The sequence below is a fragment of the Penicillium manginii genome, assembly GCF_028828005.1.
Source record: "Penicillium manginii strain IBT 31320 chromosome Unknown utg000009l:1.0-3297300.0:1.0-3298630.0, whole genome shotgun sequence".
Taxonomy (NCBI): domain Eukaryota; kingdom Fungi; phylum Ascomycota; class Eurotiomycetes; order Eurotiales; family Aspergillaceae; genus Penicillium; species Penicillium manginii.
Genome location: NW_026643110.1, coordinates 2784486 through 2798666, shown reverse-complemented (window position 1 = coordinate 2798666; position 14181 = coordinate 2784486). Strand labels below are relative to the sequence as shown.

General features: G+C 52.9%; 7 protein-coding genes across 7 annotated transcripts; 3 read left to right on the top strand and 4 right to left on the bottom strand.

Moving 5' to 3' along the window:
* Nucleotides 1-190: 190 nt before the first annotated feature.
* Nucleotides 191-1640, bottom strand: N7533_012753 (ribosome biogenesis protein NOP53; the record flags this gene model as incomplete). The annotated part of the gene is made up of 3 exons (XM_057109403.1): nt 191-413; nt 476-1423; nt 1507-1640. 3 exons carry the CDS (start codon nt 1638-1640, stop codon nt 191-193), a joined length of 1305 nt encoding a protein of 434 aa, XP_056954504.1.
* Nucleotides 1641-1927: 287 nt separating this feature from the next.
* N7533_012752 (Pre-mRNA-splicing factor cef1) lies at nt 1928-3477 on the top strand (the record flags this gene model as incomplete). The annotated part of the gene is made up of 3 exons (XM_057109402.1): nt 1928-1953; nt 2010-2043; nt 2119-3477. 3 exons carry the CDS (start codon nt 1928-1930, stop codon nt 3475-3477), a joined length of 1419 nt encoding a protein of 472 aa, XP_056954503.1.
* A 22-nt stretch (nt 3478-3499) lies between these two features.
* Nucleotides 3500-4438, top strand: N7533_012751 (uncharacterized protein; the record flags this gene model as incomplete). The annotated part of the gene is made up of 1 exon (XM_057109401.1): nt 3500-4438. One exon carries the CDS (start codon nt 3500-3502, stop codon nt 4436-4438), a length of 939 nt encoding a protein of 312 aa, XP_056954502.1.
* A 495-nt stretch (nt 4439-4933) lies between these two features.
* On the top strand, nt 4934-6840 carry N7533_012750 (NuA4 histone acetyltransferase complex catalytic subunit ESA1; the record flags this gene model as incomplete). Its single annotated transcript, XM_057109400.1, has 7 exons — nt 4934-5016; nt 5109-5136; nt 5204-5268; nt 5331-5365; nt 5443-6024; nt 6054-6610; nt 6682-6840. The coding sequence occupies 7 exons, from the start codon at nt 4934-4936 to the stop codon at nt 6838-6840; spliced, it is 1509 nt and encodes a 502-aa protein (XP_056954501.1).
* Nucleotides 6841-8225: 1385 nt separating this feature from the next.
* On the bottom strand, nt 8226-8702 carry N7533_012749 (uncharacterized protein; the record flags this gene model as incomplete). The annotated part of the gene is made up of 1 exon (XM_057109399.1): nt 8226-8702. One exon carries the CDS (start codon nt 8700-8702, stop codon nt 8226-8228), a length of 477 nt encoding a protein of 158 aa, XP_056954500.1.
* A 67-nt stretch (nt 8703-8769) lies between these two features.
* Nucleotides 8770-12343, bottom strand: N7533_012748 (uncharacterized protein; the record flags this gene model as incomplete). The annotated part of the gene is made up of 4 exons (XM_057109398.1): nt 8770-11465; nt 11526-11690; nt 11746-12001; nt 12053-12343. 4 exons carry the CDS (start codon nt 12341-12343, stop codon nt 8770-8772), a joined length of 3408 nt encoding a protein of 1135 aa, XP_056954499.1.
* A 916-nt stretch (nt 12344-13259) lies between these two features.
* On the bottom strand, nt 13260-13917 carry N7533_012747 (F1F0 ATP synthase subunit f; the record flags this gene model as incomplete). Its single annotated transcript, XM_057109397.1, has 5 exons — nt 13260-13285; nt 13356-13421; nt 13482-13629; nt 13783-13797; nt 13870-13917. 5 exons carry the CDS (start codon nt 13915-13917, stop codon nt 13260-13262), a joined length of 303 nt encoding a protein of 100 aa, XP_056954498.1.
* Between the last annotated feature and the right edge of the window lie 264 nt (nt 13918-14181).

The following is a 14181-nucleotide window of genomic DNA, read 5'->3' as shown; positions in this document are numbered from 1 at the left end:
TAAAACCTTGTGGGTTACTTGTCTACGAGGTTGCAGTGCAAGAATAGATGGTCTGATCAAATTTTGAAACTATAAATCTCTACTTTATCCCAGAAACAATATGTAGAGCGCTGATATTTGCCCATGATGTATGTCCAATCATCCCGGTACGCCATTTTGAAAGTCATCAAAGCCAGATAAACAAGTTTTACTAGTACTCGATACCAGGGATCTTGAAATCCTTGGACATCCACTTCTCCGTAACCTCTCTCTTTGCCTTGCGAGCTTGCGTTATAGGCTTGCGAGACTCAAGCTTGCCTTGCACGATCAATGTACGGAAGCGGTCGTCCAAGAGGTTACCCTCGGGCTTGAGCAGGCGGAGAGAGTCCTGGAGTTCATCGGGGAGGACCAGTTCCAAGCGCTTCTCAGGGGGACTGTGAAAAGAGTTAGTGATGGCCCCAAAGTGGGTTCAAGAAGATTAATAGAGGGTACGTACGCATTCTTGCCGCCAAAGGGCTTTCGGCGCAACTTGGTCTCATCACCCTCCTCTCCATCGTCAGCATCCGAATCATTTGTGCCGTCGAGTTCTTTTTGCTTGGCGAGTTCTGTGAGCTCCTCCACGCGGGCGAGCTGAGCATCTTTCTTGATCTTCTGAGCCTCCCACTTCGCTAGCCTCTCGGCCTCCTTTCGTCGTGTTGCCTTGTTGCGCTGAGTCTTGGACTTTCTCTCAGGACGCTTCTTGTTCAGCCACTCGGGCTTCTCATATTCACTCTCAAAGCCTTCCCATGCGCTCTCATCGTCAGACTTGATCTGGCCATCGTCACCCTGGGCCTCTTCGATTAAACGCTGCTTTTCTTGCTCCTTCCGCTCCTCTTCCAGACGCAGCTTCTCTGCCTCGACTGCCTCCTTGCCGTGTTCCTCAAGTAGCTGATCCCACTGCTCGAACACGGGGTTGTAACTGGTTCCCGCATGGGGCATGCGCACCGCGGGGATGGCCTTGCCATTGGCGGCGAGCGAGATGGGAGCGTGCTTCATGGTCTCCGGGGCGACCTTGGCCTTAGGCTTAGGCAGGAAGTTAAATTGGGGGTCTTCGACAGCGACAGAGAGATCGGCTTCGCCCTCCTCCGCCCAGGGGTCGTAAAGTTGGTTGTTGCCCTTCTTGCTGGTGAAATCCGCATCCCTCGCCGACTGCTTCAAACGCAGCATTTCCTTCTTGGTCACCCAGTCCTTGCGGTGCTTCTTGGTCTTTTGTTCAATGACACCGTCAGTGACGTTGGAATTGCCGCGCTTGCGGGAGTCGATTGCTGGGATAGCAGAACGCTGGGCGATGATTTCGTCGGCCTTGAGCGGCTTGTGCTTCTTTGCGATGGCATTTCGTACATGCTCAGTGCCAGTGGTATCGATGGTAAACAGTTCATCAGAATGCTTCTCAGACACAAGGCCACTGAAAAAGACAGAAGAAAGAAAAGGATCAGCAGGAGCCTCAATTATTTCGGAGTTGAATATTTATGGAGTCAATCGACATACCCTTTGATCTCTTCATCTTTCAAGAGGCGCAGTCCCTCCTGGACCTCTGTGACATCAACATTCTTGCGCCAGGCCTTCTTACCCTTACGGGAAGGCTGCTTAAACTGCTGCGGAGCATCCAACTTGGTCGACATGGTTGGTTGGTGGAGTCTCTCTTTCCCTTCTCTCTTTTTTTTTGCAGGCCGAACGAACCAAAAAAAAACCAGAAAGTCCGGAAATCTGCTGACTAACGCGGGGGCGGCCAAGCGGGCGGTGAAGCGACTTGGAACTTCTGCGCCGCAGATTCAAAGATCACACCCAGCTCCATCACTTGCGCGCGCGACTCTCCGGGGACCTCGCCTTTACCTTACCCCCGGCAGCTTGCAATTCGATCCATAGCACTTAAAGGTTGGACAAAAGCGTTCTGCTTTGATCGTGCGACATGCCTGTCGTCAAGGGAGGTGTCTGGTGAGTTTTCTGTCAAACCTCCATCTTTTGACTGGTCGCGACTAACACACTTTTAGGACCAATATCGAGGACGAAGTCCTTCGTGCGGCCGTAAGTTGCCTTCAAAACGCGATATCGAGCTTTTACATACCTTTTTGGGATGGTGGAAATGCTGACTGATTACAGGTATCGAAATATGGTCTCAACCAATGGGCCCGAGTTTCTTCGCTTCTCGCTCGAAAGACCCCGAAGCAATGCAAAGCGCGCTGGATAGAATGGTTGGACCCGGGTATTCGCAAGGTCGAATGGTCGCGTGAGGAAGACGAGAAGCTTTTGCACCTGGCCAAATTGATGCCCACGCAATGGCGCACTATCGCCCCTATCGTCGGTCGGACCGCCACACAATGTCTCGAACGGTATCAAAAACTACTGGACGAGGCGGAAGCCCGTGAGAATGATGATTTGGGATTGGGAGGACCTGAAGGAGGAGAGTCCGCTGCTCCCAGCGCCGATGACGTCCGACGTCTACGCCCCGGCGAGCTGGATCCCGACCCCGAATCGAAGCCCGCCCGCCCTGACACTATCGATCTGGACGAGGATGAGAAAGAGATGCTTAGCGAAGCTCGTGCGCGTCTCGCCAATACACAGGGTAAAAAGGCGAAGCGCAAGGCCCGTGAACGCCAGCTGGAAGAGTCGCGCCGTTTGGCTGTGTTGCAGAAGCGCCGTGAGCTCAAGCATGCCGGAATTAACGTCAAGGTGGTTACCCGTAAGCCGGGTCAGATGGATTACAACGCCGATATCCCATTCGAGAAGCCGGCCGCACCTGGATTCTACGATACCATCGAGGAGCAAGCCACCAATGAACGCCAGCGAGAGATGTTCGACCCTCGAAAGCAGCAACTGGCCAATAAGCGAAAGGGAGACCAAGACGAGGATAATGAGCGCAAAAAACAAAAGAGCGACAAGAACAGCACTTCGGCTGCTTCAGCTGCCGCCGCGCGTGCCGGCCAAATGCAGAAGATCCGTGAAGCAGAGCAAAGCAGCAAGCGACGGGGTCTGAATCTGCCGGCGCCGCAAGTCAGCGAAGGCGAGATGGAGGATATTATCAAGATGGGCATGGCCGGAGACAAGGCTAGCCGGATGAGTGCCGATGAAGAGATGACTCGGGGTCTTATTGGAAACTACGGAGCTATTGTTGGAGGAACTCCCATCAGAACACCCCGAGCCGCCCCCGAAGAAGATCACATCGCCAATGAAATTAAGAACATTCGGGCGTTGACCGAAACACAATCGTCTCTGCTTGGAGGTGACAACACTCCCCTTCACGAGGGTGGCTCTTCCACTGGCTTTGATGGAATTGCTCCTCGACGACAAGATATTGTTACTCCCAACCCGATGGCCACACCATTCCGCCAGGCCAACGGCGTGGGTGCAACTCCTCTACAGGGTGGTATTGGGCCTGGTGCCACGCCGCTCCGGACGCCTCGAGACCACTTCGCTCTTAACCGGGAAGGAGCCCAGCCTGTTGGAAGTACCCCCCCGTGATATCAGAACTCACGAGAACTTCATGCGCCAACAAATGCGCAGCAAGCTCGCCTCGCTTCCGAAGCCTAAGGAAACTGAATGGGAACTGGAGGAGTTGCCTTCGGAGACCGCCGAGCCTGCGGCTGCTGTCGAGTTCAGCGAAGAAGACGCAGCTGAGCGTGATCGTCGAGACCGCGAGGCTCGTGAGAAGGCCGCTCAAGCAGAGTTCAAGCGCCAATCACAAGCATACCAACGAGGTCTCCCTCGACCTGCTGTCCTCGATCTCAGCGCCTTGATGGAGCGGGCCTCCCATGTCGCTGACCCAATCGAGGGTCTCATCGCCAAGGAGGCTGCACTTATCATCGCCCATGATTCACGGAGGTACCCGGTTCCAGGTGCCAAGGTGGAGGGCAAGGCGCCCAAGCTGGGCCGTGTTGATGATAAGTTCCTGGAGGCCGCTCGGGCAGCCATCGCCACCGAAGTCGCCGCCGAAGCACAGCAACAACAAGAGAACTGGCAAGAACAGTTTGACGGCGTTTGGACAAACACCCGCGCCCAAGGTCTCCCTGGCCTAGACAACTACGTCGATGAGGAGGAGCAAGATGCATTCAAGGAGGAACAGCGCATGATCGGTGCCTTTGATAATGTCCAAGAATCTCTCCTTGCAACCGCTGAACGAGGCAACAAGCTGGAGAAAAAGCTATCCTTGCACTACGGTGGATATCAAAACCGTGCAAAGACACTGCGCTCCAAGATCGTGGAAGCCAATGCGGCATTGCCCAAGGTTCAAGATGATTTGGACGCCTTCCGCACCTTACAGATCTCTGAGGAGGCGGCCATGTCGAGTCGTCTCGAGAAGCTGCGAGAGGAAGTTTCGTCAATCATGCGTCGCGAGCGTGAGGCACAGGAATTGTATAAGAGCCGGAAGGACGAACTTGATGAGCTTGTCGCCGGGACTGCCACGGTTAATGGATGGCATTAAGCTGTTGGCTACGTTGAATATTTTCTTTTTCACCGAGTTATTTTCTGGAAGGTCATGACCCATTACCCGCTTCGTTTATTGTATCATTAGGAAAGGTCTTTTTTTATTTGCATGGTAAATGAAAAACCATTTGAAGATATTGTCCAGCATATTATACTACTAGTAGAGGCAAACTGTGAAATGGTCAAAATATGCTTAGGAACATGTTTCGATTTACTCAATAAACAAAAAGTGGCGCTCGCTGAACATTAAAATATAACAAATCTCGAACTGGACACTCTTGTTCACAGGGGTGGTAAATCTCCCTTTATACTGACGTCGCATCGTTGCTGATCCGGAAACTGTGGGCGGTAAGCCGAATTGCCTCAATCTGCCGCATGCCTCTGCCTTTCCGCCTTCACCGCGCAACTTGATCTCCCCCATCGCGCATCGCATCAAATCCATCAGTCTCATCTCAAAGCCTCGGTGCCCCGGTTCTGCGCGCAGTTGACCATCATGGGCGTCCGAGACTCCCACGGCGAGGCGACGGGGACGCCCGACCCCGTCGAGAAGGGCCTCGCAACCCTCAACACTATCAGGTGAGTCCCAGATCGGCCAGAATTTATTGACACATATGATCCGACTATTCCAGTCGGTTTTTATCGGTCGCATTTACTAATCCGGGTCATAGGATCGGTGTGAAGGCCATGGTGCAGAAGGTCCGTTGCAACAACCGCAGATTCTGGTATGCATCACGTGATATCATACTGACCTTCGACTCTATAGGATGGAGAACTACGCAAGGCGGAGATTCTCTCAATCAGACAGCGCAAGGATGGCCCTTCTTTTTAGTATGTTGATATTCTTGCCTATATGATATCAAAGAATCAATCATGCTAACCGATGTGACCAGCGTGCACTATGTCGACTTCAATAAGCGTCTGGATGGTATGCTAGCCCTCAATTCAGCTGCACAACTATGTGCGGAATGAATGAAACACCCGAATACTAACGCAGTATCTCAGAATGGGTTGCATCTACTCGAATCGACCTCACACAAGAGGTCGAGTGGCCCCAGCCCGAAAAAGCAGACAAGAAGAAAGCCAGCGCCTCCAACAAAGCGGCACCTAGCAAGAACCCCAAGCAACAACGAGCTGGTGATAGCCGCGAGGTCTCCAGCACCCCCGACGCGTTGGGCGGTAAGAACGTCAATGTAGGCAAGGCCTCACGACCATCAAAAGCAGGCGGTAAAGAGAACCTCGATGTCTCAACGCCCGGCGACTCGTTCGGAGCCGAGGCAGCTTCTGCAGCTGGCACGCCCAAGGTCGTGGATTTCGAAGACGTGGAAATGGCAGATGCCCAAGACGAAAAGACTCCCGAAGAGGAGGAAGTCAAGACCGTGTCGGGCGAAGTAATCACCCGCGAAGAAGAGATCGAACGCCTCCGTACCAGCGGTAGTATGACCCAGAATCCAACAGAGATTCACCGAGTGCGAAACTTGACTCGTCTTCAAATGGGCAAGTTCGACGTCGAACCGTGGTATTTCTCCCCATACCCGGATTCCTACTCAGATGTCGACTTGGTTTACATCGACGAGTTCTGTCTAAGTTACTTCGACAATCAGCGTGCTTTTGAGCGCCACCGCGCCAAATGCACCCTGACTCACCCCCGGGCAATGAAATCTACCGCGACGAGAATATCTCTTTCTTCGAGGTTGATGGTCGTCGTCAGCGGACTTGGTGTCGGAACCTTTGTCTGCTCAGCAAGCTCTTTCTCGACCACAAGACTCTTTACTATGATGTCGATCCTTTCCTGTTCTACTGCATGTGCACCCGTGACGAGACAGGCTGCCATCTTGTCGGATATTTCTCTAAGGAGAAGGATTCCGCCGAGGGATACAATCTCGCCTGTATCTTGACACTGCCACAGTACCAGCGTCGTGGATTCGGCCGCCTGCTCATCTCATTCAGCTACGAGCTCAGCAAGCGCGAAGGAAAGCTCGGCTCTCCCGAGAAGCCACTGAGTGATTTGGGTCTGCTCGGTTATCGACAGTACTGGCGTGAGACACTTGTCGAGTTATTAACGGAGCCGAATCGAGAAGCTATGAGTGAGAACGAGTTGGCTGTTATAACTGCCATGACGGAGAAAGATGTTCACGAAACACTCGTTGTTTTCAATATGCTTCGTTATCATGTATGTTTCTCCGTTCCCTTTACTAGTCCATGAGGACCGCAAGAAAGACATAATGCTAACACCTTCCACAGAAGGGAAACTGGGTCATCGTTCTGACGGACTATGTTCTTGACGAGCACAACAAGCGACTCGAAAAGGAGAAGGTGAAGGGCGCGCGCAAGATCGATCCTGCCCGCTTACAATGGAAGCCGCCGGTATTTACTGCCTCCAGTCGGACCTGGAACTGGTGATGGATGCAGTCAGATGTCTACATTTTGTTCTCTTCCACACAACTCGTCTTTTTCCAGGGTTTATGGCCAGAACGGGTACTGGGGAAGCTGTTCGGAATTTCTAATAATGATGCGGCGGCGGCGCAAGGGCTTTTTTTATGGCGTTTGGAAAACTTGTTTTTCCCGTGGTGCGGTGTTTATGGATGGAATTACTTCGGTTTTTGATTGATACCTCTTTTTCTTTCGTGTACATCATGTTTTCCCCTTTGTTCTAAAAGAACTGGTTTCCAAGACTTTGATTTTGATATTCGACGAAGATTACTCGGGCCTGTAGAAATTGGCGACTTGATATTTCTATATGAGACTGAGGCTAGTTACCAGTAGCAGTAACCCTATGAGAGGTCTGGGCAAACAGTATTTACTAGTGCGTAGTTACTAGTTAGTTAGTAGCCCTTTGTCGGACTTCTGAATCTCCTCTTGGGTAAAGAGGACAGGCAATTGTCGTCAGAGAACTTGAAGATTTCCGTTGAACTAGCCCAATACGATACTGAAAGTTTACAGATGGGTTCTTGTTTACATGACCTCCCTACCCCGGTCTACAACCATATAAACTTGAAGCTCGACCAGGTGAGAACGACCCGAGATTTCTACAAAATACCGACAAATTTACTATTACCAAGAACCTATCCAAGAGGAACTTTCAAGTAGGAATGACTTGATAATAAATTTGACACGGCTAGTATGTATTGACTTGAAAACAGGCCCGTCCATGACACTCGCCATTTCCTTCGTAAGGAAAAGGGTATGTTTGCCATTGGTAGTGGTAGAAGCTTGTGAGAAGTACTAGTAAAAAGGCACAAACAGTACATTTGACATGGCGGAGGTTCCGACCTGAGAGGCCGGTATTTGGCGCTCATGCTGGACCAGCCGGTTGGCCATGCTAGCAGGGTAGCAGGACATTGGAATCGAAAAGCAAATTCAGTCGCGCAGTCGTAAGGCTCCCCCGGGCCCACCATGTGGACCGAAGAGGCAAGTCAAACAAGGAAACCACGAAAAAGATACAACGCAGAAAACCAGAATGAGGGAGGAGAGGAAGGGGGAGGAAAGGAGGAGGGAGAGAGAAGAAGGGGTGTTTGAGTGTGGCGGGGAAGAGAGGAAGATAGGGAGGAGGATGGACGTCGAGCGAGGGAGAGGTAGAGCGAGTAGGTATGGAGTGTATTAAAGGCATGAAAGGTGACACAGCGGATTCACAGATAGCCACCGAGTCACAAGTGCCTAGGATGTGATAGTTGCCCGGAGAATACAAACAATCACTGTTGTAACAGGGTCACGACGTGTGCGACAAGTCGAAATACATAGGCATCTGCCAAGACAATAAAGACCCCGAAGAAAGCGAGATATCAACCTTACCGCGAGCTACTGCCTGCTCGAGGTCCCCACGTAGCCTTTTGTGACGAGTGTCGTGGAGTTGAAGATGTTCCTGGGACGGCGTTACCAGAAGCGTCACGAGGCCTTGGGCCCTTTCGAGATTTCACCGGTGGAGAGGCGCGAGGACGCGATGCCGAGATCTTCTTGGGTAGACTGCAGATTTTGGAAGCTAGAGCCCCAGGGAATCGAATCAAGACACGTAGGTTTCCAGATGTATCCTTTTCGCCGAGTCCGACTATGTAGGGTTCAACGCTGCGACTCTGAATTGGCTTCATAAGCTTGCCACGCTGGCGAGTCGGGGGCGGAGGTTGAGCGGCAGCCCAGGCTGCAGCTGGGGCCATATTCGGGACTCGAACAGGGGGCTGAGAGCCCGGTTCACGATCTTCAAAGATCTCGTCTTGTTCTTCAACTTGTCGAACAGCCAAGTCCCCATCTCCCCCTCGCGTATCAACCATTTTGGTAGGGAATGACACAGAGACCGAGACGGCCGCAGTTGATGGGAGTTGTACATCGAGAGGTTCCTTAGTGGCGGATGTTACAGCTAAAGAGCTCTTCGTTGCCGGGGGGCGTTTTCTTGCCAAAAAGAGTATTGATCTTTTCTTGCCATGAAATCTTATTCGAGGGTGCCGGGGCTCCCCGTGGGGGTGCAGCTGCCATAGAGGCAAACGTTGGTGGGGGCCGCGGGGGTGGAGGTGCTGCGGTAGCCTTAGGAGGGAGCTTCACCACAGGCTTGGGAGTAGGCAGATGGACCAAAGGCCGGCCAGAGCCGCCGAAATAAACTGGATGGCTCGACTCCTCCGGTGGTGGCGGCGACGGGCTTCGTTCATATTCGTACTTCTCGATCACCGTCGTCGTCGTTGTCATGGTCTTCTTCTGTTGTTCAGGTCCGGGTGGGAAGAAACGTGAGCTCCTCGTAGGAACACTGACAAGAGGGCGGGCATGGGTTTCCGAAAAAGGGAGACCATCCACTGGAGCATCCAGACCCGTCAACGGATTGACAGGCAGGCTCTGGTGGGCTTGATTCACGCCTCCGCCCATCACATGTCGTTGACCAGCTTCTTCTCCACTTCGCACTTGCTTCCAGGTCTCCTTAAAATTGACTGCTGTACTAGGCTGGCTGCGGTTGGCGTTAAACTCCTGTCGTTTCTGTTCGGATTCTTCGGCTTCTCTGTGAGATGCGACATTGTGGAAGTTGCCCCATGCACCAAGGGCACTGGGGTTGCGGGGCAATGGCGGTCCGATGGGTCCGGGACGACCGATGGGACTCAATGGATCATAGCCCGCGATCCTGGTCTCAGGAGATGGCAGCGAAGCAATCACCGACACATCCTGGGCTCCAGGTAACGCCTGGGGAGGTATCGCAGGTTGATCCAAGGCCAACTGGCTCCGCAATGGAAGCTCCCGCGAGGGGAACCCACCAAGAGGTTGGTCAAAGATACCATTACCGAGAGTTCTGTCGCTGCTCAAAGGCTTCCATGGGTTCTTCACAGAAGGTGAGGTGGATGCAAGCTTAGAATTAGCTGACCACGATGGATATGAACCAGACACATTGAGATTACCACGCCACTGGCCACTCTGCTCATCCACGTTCGTTTCTTGCGAAGGAGACTGAGCGGATTGTTGCTGCTGGGGTTGTTGCTTCGGCTCGGGAGCATGTACAGGTTCCCGTTTCGCCTCACGAGGAGAAGGAGCTTGGCGCAAGTGAGAGGAAGCAGGCTTATCCGTATGTTTCTCGGAAGCACGGTCTCTTTCATTGGCCGCGACAAGTTTCTTTACCGTATCTGGATGATGGACTTTCATCATGCCATATTGCTTTGGCGCGCCAGTAGGCTCTGGGACCGGGGGCTTTGGAGGGGAGTGCATAACTGCAGAAGCTGCAGCAGGAGTAGGCGGAGCCTGAGGTTTGCGACTTTCAACATTCTCTTTGCGTTGCGGCTTTTCGGGAGCGGGAGGTAGAGACGCCAACTTCTGCCGGATTCTCTCTTCCCTCGCAAGCTTCTCTTTCTCCTCTTGCTCTTCCCGTCGCTGCTTGGCTAGGCGGATAGTCTCCTTCATCACCCGTGCTTGCATTACCAAAGGATCTTCTTCAGGTGCCGCAGGAGCGGTAGGTGGAGCTGGCTGGTGCTCGGTCGACGCGAGTTCAGCAGCAGTCGGAGGTGGAGGTGAGGCAATAGCCGAGCTACCGTGCTGATGAGCTGGTGCATGATGATGTATTTGTTCGCGGTCGATCAATGCAGGATCAACCATCCCATTGGTCTGAGAGCCCCTTCGAGCTTCAAAGTGCCTTGGAGGTCCATCTGTGCGGCCGAAAGACATGCGACGTCCAAATCCTCCACTTCCGCCACTAACATTAGAGGAGGTTCGACGACGATTCCAGCCCATCCCTCCTCCACCTTCTTGATGATGCCGGTGAGTCTGGAAAGCCGCAGAAGGTTCAGCTGGTCCGCCTTGATCATGACCTGACCGTTGTAGGACCGCCGGACCCCGAGAGCCCCCTGGGGGAGGCTCATTTCGCCAGGATGGCCGTCGGTTGTCCGATACTGGTTCATAACGACCGGAACGTGAGTTGTACAGCTCGCGTGGCGCACCGGGCGCAGATTCTCGCCATTGACGATTAAAATCATCGGCTGCGATCTCTTGAGGCGGATAAGGCGCATGACGAGCTTCATCGCGATGCGGATAGTGAGGAGGGGCGCGCGGAGGTGGAGGGTGACCCGACGCGTTTACTGGTGATACTCTCTCGACAGGAGGCAAGGATGCCCATGGTGATTTGACCGGAGGTGCAGGACTTGTAGATCCAGACGGAGCTCTATCATTTGCGCCCTTTGAGGATATGATGGCGGCCTTAGCTTGTCGTTCAGCGTTTGCCCCAAGCCTAAGTACAGTTGGATTCGGTCCAATAGATGTCGTGGGCTTCGGCGCTGCGATCTTGATTGGTTCTTTCGTTTCTGCTGCCTCAAGCGGTGGTGGCGGCTGCGGCAGCTCTCCCTGGGCATGCTCAGGTGCAGGTACCGGGTCGGTGTGGGTGAGAGTGACCTTTGTTCCATCCGTCCACTCAATCGTCTCAGGGGCCCAATCGTCCTCGTCATCATCAATATCGGCCCACTTCGCTTCCGTAGTACCACCGCCGTCTTCCTGGATACGAGATGTCATGTGAATTCCATATTGCTGCTTCAGCTCTTCGTCGGTCAAGTGCTTCGCGGGGGTCGGCTGAACGGCTGAACAAGAGATAAACGTCAGTTCTAAACTCTCAATGTTAGTTTGGCGTTGGAACGTACGTCGGTTTTTGTTCCAAACTTGGTTTGGATCTGGTCCAGAACCGCCCGAATTCGTGCTGCTTGAACCTTGCTTCAAAACGGAGTTTCCAGAAGTTGCCTTTGCGACCAACCGTGGCCGAGAGCTCAGTTGAGGTGTGCCCAGAGGAGTGGTCGAAGTCGATGGCACTAGTGGATTCGTTAGATATCTGACCCAATATCGCAGTCCGGCAGTCACTCATACCTTTCTCTGGAACCTTTGGTGGTGCCGCAGTCCCAGGCGCTTTGGGCACAGCGAACTTGGCGAAAGACACAGGCTTGAACGTAGAAGGCTTCTTAACCGATCCAGTTCGCTCGTGATGTCTGCCGTCTGTTCGACTAGCGTCCGATTCTGAACCACCTTGTGAGGCTGTGTCATCCCCACCATCCGATACTGAGGCTAGCCCATTCATTTCAAGAGCGCGTGATGCAACCAACCCGATGCTTTGCTTGGAAGAATCCTGTAGCTAGTTTAGCAGATGTCCTACCCAGGCTTCAGCAGCAAGACCCACCATCGAAGGACTCCCAGTTTCCTTATCAGCTCCAGTACTCGCGTTATGCGATACAGGCGTCTGTCTCGTTTCGTCGTTGTAGTGCGGGTCTGTCGAAGATTGTGCATTTGAACTGGTCGCGATATGTTGAATTTCTCCCACGTCCCCGTGGGGAGTCGGTTTGTCGGTGGTGCTTGCAGGGACGTCGGAAGGCGAAGGCTCGCCGCCCGACAGGGTCTGATCTACCACATCGCGGCTGTTCTGCTCTGCCATAACAATATTTGGGTCTGTCGAGAGCACACAATGCGCCATGAGTTAGTAAAAGCGCTTGAAGGATAGGGGGGGATGGAGATGCTGTGGAGACGAGCAGGCGGCCGCCAGTCACGCTTGCATAGTATGAGGATGAGGAGGACGCCGGTATTCAGGTATCGTACCTATGGTCAGGTTTCGAGGATCGCCACAGTTGAACTACTCGCTCGACTGGTTGCACCCTAGAAGATCGGGATTTCACAACCAGGAAAATGGAAGTTGGGCGACCAACCTCCAGGAGCTGAGAACCGTCGGGGGGATGTTGTGTTTCGGAGTTTGACCGGGCGGAATCGAAAGGCGCGAGAGGAAAACCGCCTGATGTCCCAGATTCAGGAGGGGGACAAAAGGGTATGGTCGGAGGGAGAGGAGAGGAGGGAGGGGGGGGGGAGGAGACGGGAGTGTGTAGAGGGGGGGGGTTGAAGATGGTGGAGAGTTGCTTCGTTGTTCGATGGCTGTCGGGTTTGAAGCTGAGGGTTGGCTGTTTTCGGTTAGCGTGAGAGCCGGGAAAGTTGAGAGGTCTCGCGCAGTAAAGAGTGCAGTCGATGTAATAGTAGTAGCTGTATATTCTAGGCATTTGCTGTACTTCTAGAAATAGTAGAAATTACTAGTGAATGATTTATTCTAGTGAATGTTGAGCCAAACCCTCTGGTTGAACTGGTTTACTGGGTGTGGTGTGATGAGGAGTTAGTGCGGAGGTCTCCTCCCGAGACAGAATGAGAAAGAATAATAGATGTACCCCCCTCAAACCTAAGACTACGTTGGTGAATGTCCAGTTGATCCGCAGAGTAAAATAATGAGACATAGTGAGATTCCAAAATGGCTCTCTAATTCCTACACTGCCTAGCTCTGGGTCAGAGGATGCAGTATGTACATATCAAATCAACCCTCCCCTTCCAATGAATCAAAGGAAATCAGTAATTTAGTGGGGGTGGTTCTTGTGGTGGCCTTGAATATTGCTCAGTTAGAACTCGCTGGTCGATATCATACATAATCCAGAAATAGAGACGGGACTCACGGAGGTGGAAGTAGTACTCCATGCTGTAGCCGAGGATCAGGATACCGGCGATGGCGTGAACGATGGCTGATGAAAATCAATATCTGTCTGCAGGTCGTTTTCAAGGTTTGACTCGTCAATACTTACGGACACCGGAGTTCTGGTCGAAGTAGCGGGCCTTGTAGCGACCGATGAGACCGGTGGCCTTGACCTGGGGAGCAGGACCGCGGGGGAGACCAGCGTAGAAGTTCACAACACGCTCCATGCGGGCAGCATCCTGGGCAGCACCGATGGCCTTGAAGTTATGTATATGTTAGCGATTGTTCAAGCGTGCGTGGGCGGTATATGATGTTTCGAGACGACACGAAAAAGCCTTCGGGAAGGGACGGGGCCAGGGAGGGGCGCGATCAAGAGCGTTCATGTAGGCGAGGGTATTCGGCAAACTCACGTTGGGAGAGGCGATCTATGTAATATGTTAGCATTATGAATCCTTTCGGCGATAGTCATTCTAGACTTCAATTTAAGGTGGTCGTACCTTAGGAGGGATCAGGGTCGAAAGACCACGGCGGGCAATGAAGCTCATCTTGTCGGGACTGGAAGAGGTCAGAAATTTGGTCGCAATGAACGCAGCTCGCGGTAGAGAATGTCGGAATAAGGTCGGGAGGGAACGTACGGCGATTCGCAAAGTGAAAGGAACCGGGAAACGACTGATGATGCAGGAGGGAGAGAAGCGTGAGTTACTCGGGAAGTCGGGATGGCCTTGTCGCCAAGCCACGCTAAACCCATTTCGGATGGTGCCGTATGGAGGGAACTTCGACGAAGGTGAATCCATACGGCACCACTGCGT